The 18,111-nt window shown below is 45.3% G+C and overlaps 1 protein-coding gene across 16 annotated transcripts in view; it reads left to right on the top strand.

Moving 5' to 3' along the window:
• NCOR2 (nuclear receptor corepressor 2) overlaps positions 1-18,111 on the top strand; it is a 601,679-nt gene that overhangs the window by 354,493 nt on the left and 229,075 nt on the right. For all 16 annotated transcript variants that reach the window (XM_075322517.1, XM_075322568.1, XM_075322586.1 and 13 more), the window contains exons 13-14: positions 10,657-10,711; positions 14,177-14,275. In XM_075322517.1, coding sequence (XP_075178632.1) covers positions 10,657-10,711; positions 14,177-14,275 — 154 coding nt within the window. The remainder of the gene's footprint in view (positions 1-10,656; positions 10,712-14,176; positions 14,276-18,111) is intronic.

The following is an 18,111-nucleotide window of genomic DNA, read 5'->3' on the forward strand; positions in this document are numbered from 1 at the left end:
AAAAAGATGATTAATTCTGACAAATACCAGTAAGCAGTTTAATTTCTTGTCAGTTGATTGGCACCCTGTTTACACTTCAATCATCTGGTAACAATCGTCCCTTGGAATGCTCATTCGCGATATTCTTGCAGTGTAAATGCACTCCTAGGATTGGTCCTCGCTATAAGATTCGGCACCTACTGATCAGCTCTTTACAGCTCCGCAGCGGTCGGAAGTAAACAGTGAACAGGGTGGAACAGCACAACTCCCATTTTCCGTTGTCAAGAACTGCAACTCTGCTCCTTTTTGAAGTGAAATGTCTTGAAAATTGTCTCATAGGGTATCTACCTCCAGTAGATTGCAGTAAGGGTTCAGTTCCACTTGCGATTAACCTAGACTAGTGCAATCTGATTAAAACATCGTATTGCACACACACCAGTGTTAGGGTACCTTCACACTTAGGCTACTTTCACACATCCGGTTTGAGCCCTGCGGCTCAATCCGGCTGTGAAAACTATGCAACGGATGCGGTGAAAACACTGCATCCTTTGCATCAGTTTTTACATGCGGCCGGTCCGGTTTTTTCCGGTTGCGGCATGCTACTGAGCATGCGCAGTGGAAAATACCGCATGCGGCGACCGGATGCGGTTTTTTCCGCATCGCGCCGCATCCGGCCTCCATAGGGATGCATTGAAAAATGCGCCGCAGCGGCCGGATGCGGCGCGATGCGGTGTTTTTTGCCGGAGCAAAAAACGTTGCAGGGTACGTTCGATCCGGCCGCCGCATCGGCTAAATCTGCCGCATGCGGCAAAAACCGGACCGAACGCAAGCCCCTACGGCACAATGCGGCACTAATGTAAGTCAATGCAAAAAAAACCGCAATCGGCGTTACAAAAGCCGGTTGCGGTTTTTCTGCAGAACGCCGTATTGTGCCGCAGAGCAAAAATCCGGATGTGTGAAAGTACCCTTAGGCTACTTTCACACATCCGGTTTGAGCCCTGCGGCTCAATCCGGCTGTGAAAACTATGCAACGGATGCGGTGAAAACACCGCATCCTTTGCATCAGTTTTTACATGCGGCCGGTCCGGTTTTTTCCGGTTGCGGCATGCTACTGAGCATGCGCAGTGGAAAATACCGCATGCGGCGACCGGATGCGGTTTTTTCCGCATCGCGCCGCATCCGGCCTCCATAGGGATGCATTGAAAAATGCGCCGCAGCGGCCGGATGCGGCGCGATGCGGTGTTTTTTGCCGGAGCAAAAAACGTTGCAGGGTACGTTCGATCCGGCCGCCGCATCGGCTAAATCTGCCGCATGCGGCAAAAACCGGACCGAACGCAAGCCCCTACGGCACAATGCGGCACTAATGTAAGTCAATGCAAAAAAAACCGCAATCGGCGTTACAAAAGCCGGTTGCGGTTTTTCTGCAGAACGCCGTATTGTGCCGCAGAGCAAAAATCCGGATGTGTGAAAGTACCCTTAGCGATGCAGCAGCGATCCGACCAGCGATCTGACCTGGTCAGGATCGCTGCTGCATCGCTACATGGTCGCTGGTGAGCTGTCAAACAGGCAGATCTCACCAGCGACCAGTGAACAGCCCCCAGCCAGCAGCGACGTGCAAGCGACGCTGCGCTTGCACGGAGCCGCCGTCTGGAAGCTGCGGAGACTGGTAACTAAGGTAAACATCGGCTATGGTTACCCGATGTTTACATTAGTTACCAGCGCACACCGCTTAGCTGTGTGTGCAGGGAGCAGGGAGCCGCGCACACTGAGCGCTGGCTCCTTGCTCTCCTAGCTACAGTACACATCGGGTTAATTAACCCGATGTGTAATGCAGCTACATGTGCAGAGAGCAGGGAGCTGCGCACACTGCTTAGCGCTGGCTCCTTGCTCTCCTAGCTGCTGTACACATCAGGTTAATTAACCCGATGTGTACAGCAGCTACATGTGCAGAGAGCCGGAGCCGGCAGCACAGGCAGCGTGACAGCTGCAGAGGCTGGTAACTAAGGTAAATATCGGGTAACCACCTTGGTTACCCGATGTTTATCTTGGTTACAAGCTTACCTCAGCTGTCAGACGCCGGCTCCTGCTCCCTGCTCGCTTCATTTGTCGCTCTCTCGCTGTCACACACAGCGATCTGTGTGTCACAGTGGGAGAGCGCCTTTGAAGAAAACGAACCAGGGCTGTGTGTAACGAGCAGCGATCTCGCAGCAGGGGCCAGATCGCTGCTCATTGTCACACACAGCGAGATCGCTAATGAGGTCACTGCTGCGTCACAAAAAGCGTGACTCAGCAGTGATCTCGGCAGTGAGTTCGCTGTGTGTGAAGCACCCCTTAATCAGGCAGTGTCCATATGAGATTGATATCTCATGCCATATCTGCCTGAGAAAGGAATCGCCACATGCTGTGTTTGGTGGCGAGTCTCAGCTCACATTCACCCTTACAAGTCTATGGGTGCATATGAAACCTCACACTGCATACCAATGTTATCAGAGTGCCATGCGATGTACGCAGAGACAGGCCGGGGAGAAGAGGAAGAAAGTGCTCCCTCCTTCTCTGCAGTTATGATCTGATCGCAAGACCCTCAGCTCATACTCGCAGCAGAGGGTCATTAGCATATCGCTTCCAATGCTCTCACATTGGAAGTGAACCGCAAGTGGAAACGAGGCCGAAATAGCCATCTTTAATGCTTTTATTCTGCATTGGCTGGCCTATGAGAGTCCCAACACCAACTTTGTGGTCTCCACAAGGAGAAATAGTACCATTTACACCTTCATAGATGAAGAGAATATGGTTTAAAAAGTAGACTTCAGTGGTATGGCAAGATGCTGTTAATGATCTAAAAAACCACTTAATTAGCGATGAGCGAGCATAACCTTGTTCGTGTGCTCTGTACCCGTAACGTGCAGTTGGATTCTCGGATGGGTGCAACTCCAATCCCGAATATAATGGAAGTGAATGGGGAACTCAAGCATTTTTCTGTGAATTCTTCCATGAAAATACTCGAGATCCCCATTGAATTTCATTATGCTTGATACTTGAATCACTCCCATCCGAGCATCCAACTGCTCATTGAGTACCAAGCACCCGATCAAGGTAGTGCTCGCTCATCACTAGTCTTAACCCTTTCTTAATGAAAAGGCTGCTGTGTTCATGTTTGAGTTTATTTCGTTTCCTAAAGGAACAAGTAGCCCCCCTCAATAATATAGATACCACTTTCTTTCTATCAGCTCCTGTTTGTTTCCATCTATTAAGGTGTAAACAAAATCTCCGCAGAGTCTTCTATAGAGTCGATAGTCTGCCAGCATAGTAGTATTAGTAGTATTGGACTTCTCACAGTACTTGATGGCATTTTCTGGAACAGAACATGGTCTGACGTAGGGGAAAATAATTTGACTAGTTACTGTGAATTACAAGTCATCCTACATCGTCCTCTTTGTTCCAATTTGTTGTTTACTTTTTTTTGTTTACTGCATTTATTGGGATATCATGTGGGTTTTGGCTGTTGTAATTGGAGAACTAGAATGGATTGCAATTGATCTCCTTTTCACAAGGTCTGGCCACATGCAATCAATCTCCTCTTGTTTTAGTAAATCCTTTTTCCTCAAGAGGATTGGCATCACTACAACATTCTCCACAAATTACTCTGCTTAGTCAGACACATCAGCACTGAATTGCTGTGAAATGTCAATGAATCATCCACATGATAAAGGCTAAGCAGGGTGCGAAGAGACACAGTCACCCAAATATCAGCTGTTTTGTTTGTTTTCTATTTACCGCGAATATTCACACTTGTAAGGAGAATGTTATAGGCATCATAGACACAAACACAAATTGACCAGTTTGATTAAAATGTATTTTCATGGCCAACATAAACCATTACATTCTATATTATAAGAGCAAAATGGTTACCAATAGTAATCATTAGCCACAAAAATATTGAGAAAATAGAACCGAAAATCTGCCAATTTGATTCTTATCATGGTAATTAGTACAAAATATTGGGGTAATTTTTCCACAATCATGGCTATATTGACATGTTGCGATTTTGCAGCCTCTTTTTTGTTGCACATTTAGGCTATGTGCGCACGTTGCGTATTTGCATGCAGTTACGCTGCGATCTGCACCGCAGCGTAACTGTATGCGTCCCCAGCATAATCTATGAAGATTATGCAGGAGACGTGCGCACGTGGCGTATTAGGGCGCAGCGCTTCGGCTGCTGTCCGAAGCGCGCGTTCTAAGAAGGGACATGTCACTTCTTTCCTGCACTCTGCATGTAGTCCCCGCTCTGTCTATGACCCGCAACACACATCCGTTTTTTTCGTACGTGTGCGGTACGTATTTGCACGTACCGGAGACACGGAGAAACGGAGACCCATGTTATTCAATGGTAGATGGCACACACATGTAAAATCACACGGAACATGTGTCCGTGTGGTAAGTACGTGTGTACGCTTTTCGACACGGACAACATGTCCGTGTTCAGCACGTTTCATCCGTGTGCGTTTTTAAACGAACGATGTTTTTTTTTTTTGTTTTTTTTTTTTTGTTAAATTCAGTATACTTTTATTCATGATGTTCTCACTCATACTTACATTGGCGCTCAGTCTGTTTCTTCCCCTGGCTCATACTTACCGCTCCCCGATCACCAGCGCTGCGAGGAACAGCTGTGCAGAGAATGCGCGGCAACAATTACTTTGATTTAATGAGCGGACGGCTTTTTCAATCTCGTATTCCCTGCTTTCCCCGCCCACAGGCGCCTGTGATTGGTTGCAGTCAGACACGCCCTCCACACTGAGTGACATCTGTGTCACTGCACCCAATCACAGCAGCCGGTGGGCGTGTCTATACTGTGCAGTAAAATAAATAAATAAATAAATAATTAAAAAAAAAACGGCGTGTGGTCCCCCACAATTTTAATACCAGCCAAATAAAGCCATACGGCTGAAGGCTGGTATTCTCAGGATGGGGAGCCCCACTTTATGGGGAGCACCCCAGCCTAACAATATCAGTCAGCAGCCGCCCAGAATTGCCGCATACATTATATGCGACAGTTCTGGGACAGTACCCGGCTCTTCCCGATTTGCCCTGGTGCGTTGGCAATCGGGGTAATAAGGAGTTAATGGCAGCAACCCATAGCTGCCACTAAATCCTAGATTAATCATGGCAGGCGTCTCCCCGAGATACCTTCCATGAGTAATCTGTAAGTTACAGTAAATAAACACACACCAGAAAAAATCTTTTATTTGCAATAAAAAACACTAACTGGATGCGACGCTGGAACTCCATGGATTACGCGGACATGGAGGGGTTTTTCGTGCTTAATAAAGTGGTGAACAAGGGTACTTGTTAGTGTTTTTTATTGCAAATAAAGGATTTTTTCTGGTGTGTGTTTATTTACTGTAACTTACAGATTACTTATGGAAGGTATCTCGTGGAGACGCCTGCCATGATTAATCTAGGATTTAGTGGCAGCTATGGGTTGCTGCCATTAACTCCTTTATTACTCCGATTTGCCAACGCACCAGGGCAAATCAGAAAGAGCCGGGTACTGTCCCAGAACTGTCGCATATAATGCATGCAGCAATTCTGGGCGGCTGCTGACTGATATTGTTAGGCTGGGGGGCTCCCCATAACGTGGGGCTCCCCATCCTGAGAATACCAGCCTTCAGCCGTATGGCTTTATCTGGCTGGTATTAAAATTGTGAGGGACCACACGCCGTTTTTTTTTTAATTATTTATTTATTTATTTATTTTACTGCACAGTATAGACACGCCCACCGGCTGCTGTGATTGAGTGCAGTGACACAGCTGTCACTCAGCGGGGGGGGGGCGTGTCTGACTGCAACCAATCACAGGCTCCTGTGGGCGGGGAAAGCAGGGAATACGAGATTGATTCATGAGCGGCCGGCTTTTTCAAAATAGTTAAAGCCGCCGGAGTTTTTATAACAGCTGAGCAGCGCCGCACCGGAGATCGGTGAGTATGAGAGAGGGCTGCTCACTTCAGTCACTCAGGGGATTAGCGGTCACCGGTGAATCCTGCACAGGTGACCGCTAATCAGGACGCGACACAGAGCCGCGGCATGACAATGAAGTCGGGTGAAGTTCACCCGAGTTCATTCTCATCGCTCAACACTGTCTGCTGTCAGCCGACATCTATAAACGACATTGTGCATTACAAACACGGACATTCCACGTACACATACATGCCACATGCACACACGGTCATTCCACACGGACAGCATATGCCATCAACACGGATGTCATACGTACCGGAGAAACGCCCCTAAAAAACGGACCCGAAAAATGGACCGTAAGACACGTACGTTTTTTTTGCGGAAGTGTGTTTTAGGCCTATGGGAGGGGCTGCACTCAGAGTGCATGGAATCGGCTTTTTTTTTTTATATATTACGGACTGTTTTTGCAGCGATTTGAAGCGCACATGTGCTGTTCAAATCGCTGCAGAAATTTCTGCAGGGACAAACGCTACGTGCACACATAACCTTAAAGCTGCTTTTTACAGTACCATTATTTATAAATCTGCAGCATGGCAATCCTTTCACCGTTTTTTGCAGCGTTTTTTCACCCATGGAAAGCCATAATAAAGAGAAAAAATGCAACGGTGTTTCTTACTGCATTTTTAAAGTATTTTTGGTGAATAAAACAAACTTTATTAGACATGTACTGTAGACAAAGCACAGGCGTGATCCACACCCAAAATACGCTCCAAAAAGGTCTGTGCAAAACACTAGTTTGGTAGCGTTTTCTATAGTTTTTACTGCCAATAAAGCAGCTTATGGCTGCAGAAAAAGCAGCAAAAACGTAAGCGTGAATATAGCCTTGGCTAGAATTACATATGCAGGGTTGTTTGTTTTTTTTTTTAACCAACAAATGAATCCGCTACAAAGGAGCGAATAAGTATCAGTTTTTTTGTAATACTTCAGTTTACTACCACAAGGACTGATGACTCCAGCCAGACAGAAACATAGAAGTAGTGTGCAACCACACCGCAGAAAGTGTTCATGGATTTACCACAAACGGATGTTTTTCAGCCAAATATAAACAAATTTTTCTGTAAGCCATGTGTTTTTGTGTTTTTGTTGATTTTTTCTTTTTTTTTTTTTTTTTTTTTTCTTTCTCTGTCTTGCAGCTAGGCACAAAATGCTACATGTACAGGACTCTAGGGTCACAGCCCCAGCTTGATACCCTATATATTTGCCAAGGCAGAAAATTGTCTAGAAAATCTAGTTGGAATCCACTTTTTTTTTTGTGAATTTCACAGTGAGAATACTAGGAATTTTCCCTAGGAAATGTATCCTTTGCACTAAAATAATATTTATCTATTTTATATAGCGCTGTTAATTTCACAGCGCTTTACATACAATGACAACACTGTCCTTATTGCGTCTCACAATCTAGGTTCCCTATCAGTATGTTTTTGGAGTCTGGGAGTACCCATAGGAAACCCACGCAAACACGGGGAGAACCTACAAACTGTTTGCAGATGGTTTCCTTGGTGGGATTTGACCCCAGGACCCAAGCTAACCACTGAGCCACCATGCCACTGAGCAGGAGATCAACTGTAAAATTGACTCGCTGCACATTTTGAAATTTGCACCTCAGGTCTATTTGTGCCAGAGATTTTTTAGCGAGTCAATGAGGTTTTGTTAAATCTTATTCCCTATGTCAGGGAAGTGAAATGTGTAAATAGGACCACTGGCAGAGCTAGTGGCAGCTAATCAGTGGGGGCGGAGGGGGGGGGGGCAGATTTCGGACCCCCACTGATCTGATATTACTGACCTATCCTAATGATAGGATATCAATATTCTATGCCTGGACAACCCCTTAAATGCTACATAAAATTAATTTTAGGTGCTTCACCTGATACAAATACAACCACCACAACCCCTTCATATAACAGACCACTGCTCCTCCCCCATAAACGTCCTCTCTACTATCACCGAAGAAGAGCTTGCACATCTTCTCTCAAAAGCGCACCTCACCACCTGTGCACGTGATCCCATCCCAACCCACCTCCTCCCCAACCTCACCACTATCCTAATTCCAGCCTTAACCCATCTCTTCAACCTATCTTTAACGACTGGTACCTTCCCTTCTGCCTTTAAACATGCAACAGTCACACCCATCCTAAAGAAACCTTCCCTCGACCCAACCTCTGCTGCCAGCTATCGCCCCATATCGCTACTCCCATTCGCCTCAAAACTCCTGGAACAGCACGTCCATGCTGAACTCTCCTCCCACCTCTCCTCTAACTCTCACTTTGACAACCTACAGTCCGGCTTCCGTCCACATCATTCCACTGAAACTGCCCTGACAAAAATCACAAATGACTTACTTACTGCCAAAGCTAACAACCACTTCTCTATACTCCTACTTCTAGACCTATCCTCAGCTTTTGACACTGTTGACCACACCCTCCTACTACAGATCCTCTCTTCCCTTGGTGTCAGAGACCTCGCCCTCTCTTGGATCTCTTCATACCTCTCCAACCGCACTTTTAGTGTCTCCCACTCCCACACAACCTCTTCATCCTGTCCTCTCTCTGTTGGTGTCCCCCAAGGCTCTGTCCTGGGACCATTACTTTTTTCTATCTATACATTTGGCCTGGGACAACTCATAAAGTCCCATGGCTTCCAGTACCACTTATATGCCGACGACACTCAGATCTACCTCTCTGCTCCAGATGTCATATCTCTGCTGTCCAGAATCCCAGAGTGCCTATCTGCTATATCTTCCTTCTTCTCCTCTCGCTTCCTAAAGCTCAATGTGGCCAAAACTGAGCTGATCATCTTTCCTCCATCTCACCTACACTCTCTACCTGATCTATCTATTACAATAAATAACATCACGCTCTCCCCAGCACCCAAAGTTCGGTGCCTCGGAGTGACCTTTGACTCTGCCTTGTCCTTCATACCACACATTCAATCCCTCACCACCTCCTGTCGTCTTCAACTCAAAAATATTTCCAGAATCCGCCCCTTCATCAATTCTCAATCTACAAAAATGCTAGTGCATGCTCTCATAATCTCCCGCCTCGACTACTGCAACATCCTCCTCTGTGGTCTCCCTGCTAACACGCTCGCCCCTCTTCAGTCCATCCTTAATGCTGCTACCCGACTGATCCACCTCTCGCCTCACTACCACCCCGCTTCTCCTCTCTGCATGTCCCTCCACTGGCTCCCAATCTTCCATCGTATCCAATTCAAACTACTAATACTGACTTACAAAGCCATCCACAAATTGTCTCCTCCATATATCTCTGAACTAATATCTCGCTACACTCCAAAACGTAATCTCCGGTCCTCCCAAGACCTCCTTCTCTCCTCCTCTCTCATTCGCTTCTCATGCAATCGCCTCCAAGACTTCTCCCGAACATCCCCAGTCTTCTGGAACTCACTGCCTCAACACGTCAGACTATCTACTACACTTGCAAACTTCAAACGGAACCTAAAGACTCATCTGTTCAGAAATGCATATAACCTTCAATGACCTCACTGCTTCACCACCGTGCGGAGCTGCCGCCCCACCACCGTGCGGAGCTGCCGCCCCACCACCGTGCGGAGCTGCCGCCCCACCACCGTGCGGAGCTGCCGCCCCACCACCGTGCGGAGCTGCCGCCCCACCTCCGTGCGGAGCTGCCGCCCCACCTCCGTGCGGAGCTGCCGCCCCACCACCGTGCGGAGCTGCCGCCCCACCACCGTGCGGAGCTACCGCCCCACCACCGTGCGGAGCTGCCGCCCCACCACCGTGCGGAGCTGCCGCCCCACCACCGTGCGGAGCTGCCGCCCCACCACCGTGCGGAGCTGCCGCCCCATCTACACCCCACCTACTGTCTCCTCCCCATAATCCTATAGAATGTAAGCCCGCAAGGGCAGCGCCCTCTTCCCTCTGTACTAGTCTGTCTACTGTAACTTGTATATGTATTTTGTATGTAACCCCCTTCTCATGTACAGCACCATGGAACTAATGGTGCTCTATAAATAAATAATAATAATAATAATAATAATTCTTATAACTCTCTTGTAGGTCATAGTGACACTCGCTTTATAATGTCTTGTTGTTGCCATTAAGGGAACAAATGCTGCACACAATAAGTCCCTTGTATCTGCACTCCTATCGCCCAAGTTGCTTGTATCTCCGCTTTATCCCAGACTGAGCATGTGGTATAATTACACAAATGATGCTTTAGCTGAATGGGTTACAAGACCTCAGTCGAGTATCCAATTAATCATGCTGCGCAAAAAAATGAGATAGCTTGGGACAAGGATTTAATTTAGAAAGTGTTCAGTTCGTTCCATGAAGTATTTTAATAATGAATGCTCTTATGTAGCTTAATACGTCTACTGTCGAAGCATCAGACATAATAATAACAAGATGAGGATAGCATCCAAACCAAATACATGTATTAACCCCTGGAAAAAAAAAAGAATCGCACTCCAGCTTTGCCGCATTAAAACTCCCAACTATCTACACCTGGGGCACATTAGATCTAATGGCCTGATATGTATAGCTGAGATTTCCATCATAATGTAGATACAGCCACTACATAGCAGATGGAGGCCATTATGGTAACCTCTTCATTATGTGATACATTACTGTCGTTATGTAAGGATTTGGTGTATCTCTAGTTATTCAGCCTGTCTCCATCTTCTCTTACAGATTTATCCAGCAACCAAAGAACTTTGTGTTCATTGCTTCATTCTTGGATAGAAAGGTACGAGGAATTGTGATTAATGACTTCTAGCCATGTGAAGGGTTTTTTGATTTTGTGGGGTCTTGCTTTCAATACTCAGCATTTACAGTAAGTCATCGCAATATTGATATTCCTCCAGAGACCTGTAGATGCTTAGTATGGAAGAATTGGTAAAATATATGTTCATATCGTTTCTCTGATTCTTCTGTACGGTCTTCATGATGGTTGAGGAGAGCCGCTCATGTACTTCAGACAGGCGGCTAACACATATTCTGTATAACCAATTAACATTATATGTGCAAAAATAAAGTTAACTCACCAGCAGTGACTCTATTTATTTTGCCAAAACTCTGTTGCATCTATTCTTGGTCCACATGTACATGCTCTAATGTGTAGACATGATGTCTAAGCATTTAATGTGAACTACACAATAACATCAACAATACTGGATGACATCGTCACCTGGCAGCTATCAGACCGCTCCCCTCCCCACCCAGCACCTTCCTCTTTGTTCCTTTCTGTGGCGCTACTGAATATTTTATTTTTTATAGTGGATGAGTCCACACATTGATTAGCTGCACATTTATAAATTTCCCCTAGGAAATGTATCCTAATTTCATATAGGATACACTGAGGCTGCTATATATATCACATAGGAGACACTGAGCCTGCTATATATACATCACATAGGAGACACTGAGGCTGCTATATATACATCACATAGGAGACACTGAGGCTGCTATATATACATCACATAGGAGACACTGAGGCTGCTATATTTACATCACAGGATGCACTGAGGCTGTACAGTAATGAAGATCAGTACACACAGTATATGGTTTATATACCACATAAGATATACTAAAACTTTACTATATAAAACACACAGTATACACGGAGACTCAGCAAGGTAATCCAGAGGAAAATTCCAGCAATCCAGTCCAAAGAATATTTACTTAAAAATGCAAAGTCTTTATTTTAAATTCATGCTAAAAAGTCCATTACGGAGACTCGGCAGTATACATCAGAGAAGTGTAATGTCGCTGATCTATTAGTGGCTACCATCAGATAGAAACAAGAACAATATAATAGGAATCCAACCGCTGCAAAGCCAGAAGCATGAGCTGACAAACTAACCAGAAATGGGACATCAATCAAAGGGGTTGTCCAACTAAATCCATATGTCTGCAGTCATTCCGATGTGTCACTCTGTGACTGCAGACTTATGAATTCTCACTTCGCACGTACTATGAGGGTTTACCAGTTTTAGAGCCAGAAACAGTGGCCGCGAGAATGTGATATACATAGTCTCAGGCGGAATCCTACTAGAGAGGGTCAGCCTCGTTTAATACACTTACATTAAGCGAGGCTGCTCCCCTCTAGTCAGATTTTGGTTGGGAGTGTGCATGTTGCTTACTTGTGACCACTGTACCAACTCTGAAACTGGCGAACCCTTACAGTGCATGCGATGTGAGGGTTCACAAGTCTGCAGGTACATAGTGACTTATAGATTTAGGCGGGCTTTGCACATTGCGACATTGCAGGCCGATGCTGCGATGTCGCACGCGATAGTGCCCGCCCCCGTCGCAGGTACGATATCGTGTGATAGCTGGCGTAGCGAAAACTATCGCTACGCCAGCTTCACATGCACTCACCTGCCCTGCGACCGTCGCTCTGGCTGGCGACCCGCCTCCTTCCTAAGGGGGCGGGTCGTGCGGCGTCACAGCGACGTCACACGGCAGGCGGCCAATAGGAGCGGAGGGGCGGAGATGAGCAGGATGTAAACATCCTGCCCAGCTCCTTCCTTCCGCATATCCTACGAAAGCCGCAGTGACGCCGGTAGGAGATGTTCCTCGCTCCTGCGACTTCACACACAGCGATGTGTGCTGCCGCAGGAACGAGGATCAACATCGGACCGTCGCGTCAGCGTAATTATGAATTACGCCGACGCTGCAACGATGATACGATTACGACGATTTTGCGTTCGTTAATCGTATCATCAAGGCTTTACACACTACGATGTCGCATGCGATGCCGGATGTGCGTCACTTTCAATTTGACCCCACCGACATCGCACCTGCGATGTCGTAGTGTGCAAAACCGCCCTTAGACCAGACAACCCCTTTAAAAAAGGTATACATGAAGCATACACGAAAAACCTTAAATTATTCTTTGAAGAAAAAAAACCCTATGTTGCCCTATGAATTAGTTGTTGGTTTTTTTTTTTCAAGAGTTCTTCTTTCAGAGAACCTACAGGCTAGATCTTGCTGTAGAACATGACCTGGTGGCAATTTCTATTATCATAATGGCCAGTGTTCAACGCTGCCGTGTTTTAGTGAAGACCACTTTAATACTGTCGTGGTGGAATGATCTGTGCTGTAGTGCGGGTGGCCGGGAGCAATGCTGAGTTAGGGCCGCTTTACACGCTGTGATCTCGCTAACGAGATCACTAGCGTGCGTACCCGCCCCCATCGTTTGTGCGTCACGGGCAAATCGCTGCCCGTGGCGCACAAAATCGCGCGGACCCGTCACACTACTTACCTGCCTAGCGACGTCGCTGTGACCGGTGAACCACCTCCTTCCTTCCTCATTGCCGACGGCCGCAGGTAAGGTGATGTTCTTCATTCCTGCGGTGTAACACATAGCGATGTGTGCTGCCGCAGGAACGACGAACAACATCATACCTGCAGCAGCAACGATAATTGGGAATAGGGGGGCATGTCACCGATGAGCGATTTATGCATGTTTTTGCGATGATTGAAAATCGCTCATCGGTGTCACACGCAACGACATCACTAACGCGGCCGGATGTGCGTCACAAATTCTGTGACCCCAACGACATAGCTTTAGCGATGTTGTAGCGTGTAAAGCACCCCTTAGTCTGCGACCCGTCATTCTGAGAACAGAACTTTCCTTTATACTTCAACTCCTTTTAGGCTCCTTCACTCTCGCTTTTGGCTATGGAAAGTGTGAACTTTTAGAATGCATATTATACGTCCTGTTTGGACGAAATGCATAATGTACCAATCATTTGTGCCAGGGCAAGAAAATCACACTAGCCCAAATGGTACAGACACACAAGATGAGTAGAGCTTGCAAATCGTATATATATTTAACCCCATTGTAAGTTCCCTTAGCACTTGAGGACCTGTATATGATGGCACCAGCTTCTCACTTTTACCTTTCTGTATAGTATATGGTTAATGAGTAAACGAGAAGATAAAAAAGAGTGATATTCAGCTGTCTGTTAAGGTAAAAGGCCTCTTTGCATTCCAAGAGCACAGAGAAGGCACACGCCATATGTCAAGGTCTAGAGCTGGCATGTTTTGACTCTATTGTATATGTGTAATAACCAGAAAGGCTGAGAACTTTATGATCTGTAAAGCAGGAGGAATGCTTCTCTTAAAGGCCTATACCTGGAGCGTGCAGGATGAACGGGGACCAGTGTGGCAATGTTTGCTTATGCCTTGTATGTGTCTCTTCCAGACTGTATCCGATTGTGTTCTTTTCTATTACCTGACCAAAAAGAATGAGAACTACAAAAGTCTTGTAAGAAGAAATTACCGACGAAGGGGAAAGGGCCAGGTAAGGACCTGTGGTTTCTTCATCTTCACCCTATACTAAGAGGACTTACTAGAGATATTTGTGAAAGTTGAGTCTTGTGTTTTTATTTGTGCAGCCTGATAAAATCCTATTAATGTCACTTTGGCTACAAACATGTCATGCATTTCTATAGCTGATTTTGTGATCCTTGTTTCACCTGCTCGGGTTTCAGAATTATAAAAGTGAATTCAGTATATAAAGAATATGATCTATAATTGCACTGGTAGCAAAAATATTCTATCACGCTAAATCTATAGTTGAAAAGCAATAACTAGATAGAAGACGCCTGAAAACACGTAGTGATGGGCGAATAGTAACTATACGTGTACGGATTATTCATAATGAATCCCAAAGTACTATTCTGGCATTTATCAGGAATAATGAACCTAATGCAAGTCAGTGGGGAAAAGAACATTTTTTTTTTTTTTTTTTTTTTTTTGCTGTGCCAAGTACTGGAATAGTACTTGGTATTCGGTAAGTATAATATGAATACTTACTATTCGCCTATCACGAATTATAGATGTGTGACGAACTATGGTAGGAGGCATTGCAATTGGTAGATGGTCAAGCTTTATTCACAGTGATGGTAAGAACTATAATTGATAGAAAAGGACATAAACAATAACATGAAGATAACAGACAAGATATAGGACCTGGTTAATAGACAGTGATGTCATCTGTGCCTTATCCCTTTAATATAGCATCATTTCTATGCTATGATTTCACTGAAGGTTATCCCTGTAATCGGACATTTATTATATCAACCACTGTACGGTGACATCACGATGTGTTAAGCTGGTGTCACACACAGCGACAACGACAACGACGTCGCTGCTACGTCACCATTTTCTGTGACGTTGCAGCGACGTCGCTGTCGCTGTGTGTGACATCCAGCAACGACCTGGCCCCTGCTGTGAGGTCGCCGGTCGTTGCTGAATGTCCAGCTTCATTTTTTGGTCGTCACTCTCCCGCTGTGACACACACATCGCTGTGTGTGACAGCGAGAGAGCGACGAAATGAAGCGAGCAGGAGCCGGTACTGGCAGCTGCGGTAAGCTGTAACCAGCGTAAACATCGGGTAACCAAGGGAAGACCTTTCCCTGGTTACCCGATGTTTACGCTGGTTACCAGCCTCCGCTCTTGCTGCCAGTGCCGGCTCCTGCACTGTGCACATGTGGATGCAGTACGCATCGGGTAATTAACCCGATGTATACTGTAGCAAGGAGAGCAAGGAGCCAGCGCTAAGCAGTGCGCGCGGCTCCCTGCTCTCTGAACTGTGACATGTAGCTGCAGCACACATCGGGTTAATTAACCCGATGTGTACTGTAAGAGAGCAAGGAGCCAGCGCTAAGCGCGGTTCCCTGCTCTCTGAACATATAGCACAGCGACGTTATGATCGCTGCTTCTGCTGTGTTTGACAGCTAAGCAGCGATCATAACAGCGACTTACAAGGTCGCTGTTACGTCACCGAAAATGGTGACGTAACAGCGACGTCGTTGTCGCTGTCGTTTAGTGTGAACCCAGCTTTATTTCTACGACGTTACACCACTTTGAATGTCATGATCAAGCTGTGACATCACTGTGCATTATTCCTATACTGTTACTCCACTTTGAACATTATGATTGACATATGGCATCACTATGTGCATTATTTCTATGCTCTTACCACTTTGAACATTATGATTGCGATATGGTGTCACTGTGTGCATTATTTCTGGGCTGTTGTACAACGTTGGACATTATGATCGAACTGGGACATCACTGTGTGCATTGTTTCTATGCTGTTAAACCTTTCTGTACATTATTATTAAGCTATGACATCACTTTGTGAATTACTTTCTACCATTGCTTATTATATTTTTAACACTCTTGGTCACTATGAACTCAATAAAGGGAACTTGTCCGCTGAGTCATACTACCTGAGTCACAGGCAGTATAAATCAGGCATTGGCTACATGATTACTGCCAGGTATGTTTATGATGCAGCGTTTCAGAAAAAACATGCTTTGAAAAGCAGGGAGAGATTGTTTGTTTGTGTGGTCACACACACACACACACACACACACACACACACACACACACACAAACATACACACACACACACACACACACACACACAAACAAACACACACACACACACACACACACACACACACACACACACACATACACATACACATACACATACACACACACACACCCATCCATCCTCGTGCCTCAGATTTTTAAACTATGTGTTCTTTGCAATGGAGCAGTGTTTCAGATTAAAAGCTACCCGGATGCAATCATGGAGCCAGTGTCTGCTTCATGCTGTCTGTTTTTCAGTCAGAATCTGATGAGTGGTCCTAAAAGATCAGGGGCCCGAGCCCCAAAGTATGTTTCCCCATATGACCTCCCCGCCACTTAAAATAAGATCTGTACATCTATAATTATACCACTATATTTGTGTCTTAAGAGCACACTGTTGCTTGAAACGTGTTGATGTTAGTCATGCCTTGATATTGAATGAAGTTTTATTATAATATTTTCCTTAAAATAGTTTTTTAATCTACTGCAGATGCTAAATTAATTACTCTAATCCTTTCGGATCTTTGATCCACCCGTGACTGTTAAAGGCAGATAATGGCTGATTAAATCTGCACTCTTGTTGAGAAAGATGCAGGCTGGCACATCAAAGGTCGTGAAGGGGTTAATGGCCCCACACAGCTCCCTATGTATACCGTATTATCGTGTATGGCCCCCACTTCTCCCGATATAGAATTATGTCCCCAGCTTGTATGCTTTGAGGCCCCCTGTTAGATAGATATCTATCTATCTATCTGCCTCCTCTTCTATGGCGGGCCTAGAGAAGTGGCGCGACTCAATGATGTCATTGTGCTACCTGCATGGGCACACTGACATCTCGTAAGTCAGAGGCATATAACTGTCTGTGGCGTAGGAGATGGATAGTGATGAGCGACGGTTGCAAGGGATCCGGGTCTTTGGGAAAGATGTCCCTGGCTGGATTTTTTACGCAAGTGACACCTTTAGATTGCTGTAATATTATGGAGTTTTTCTTTTTTTTTTTTTTCTTTTTCTTTCCATGAAAAAATAATTTTTAAAATGCGACTGACCATTTAGATTTTTTTTTTGGACATTTGTGTTGCCACATCAGGGCCAGAAAATTCTGTAATTCAGGTGTGAATTTTCTCCTAAAGTTCTCAGTGTTGTCATAAGTTGTGAGATATGTCAGAAATGGAAGGTAAATTAGAAAAGATGATTATTTCCTACCAGCCCCCAAGCATTATCATAAATCGTGGATTTGTAGAAGTTCAGCAACATTTCAATATAGGATTATCCTTCTCAAATTTTAACAATTAATTTCTACAGCTATACAGTTAGGTCCAGAAATATTTGGACAGTGACACAATGTTCACGAGTTGGGCTCTGCATGCCACCACATTGGATTTGAAATGAAACCTCTACAACAGAATTCAAGTGCAGATTGTAACGTTTAATTTGAAGGTTTGAACAAAAATATCTGATAGAAATTGTAGGAATTGTACACGTTTCTTTACAAACACTCCACATTTTAGGAGGTCAAAAGTAATTGGATAAATAAACCAAACCCAAACAAAATATTTTATTTTCAATATTTTGTTGCGAATCCTTTGGAGGCAATCACTGCCTTAAGTCTGGAACCCATGGACATCACCAAACGCTGGGTTTCCTCCTTCTTAATGCTTTGCCAGGCCTTTACAGCCGCAGCCTTCAGGTCTTGCTTGTTTGTGGGTCTTTCCGTCTTAAGTCTGGATTTGAGCAAGTGAAATGCATGCTCAA

Source organism: Anomaloglossus baeobatrachus, chromosome 1 (assembly GCF_048569485.1).
Source record: "Anomaloglossus baeobatrachus isolate aAnoBae1 chromosome 1, aAnoBae1.hap1, whole genome shotgun sequence".
Lineage (NCBI taxonomy): Eukaryota > Metazoa > Chordata > Amphibia > Anura > Aromobatidae > Anomaloglossus > Anomaloglossus baeobatrachus.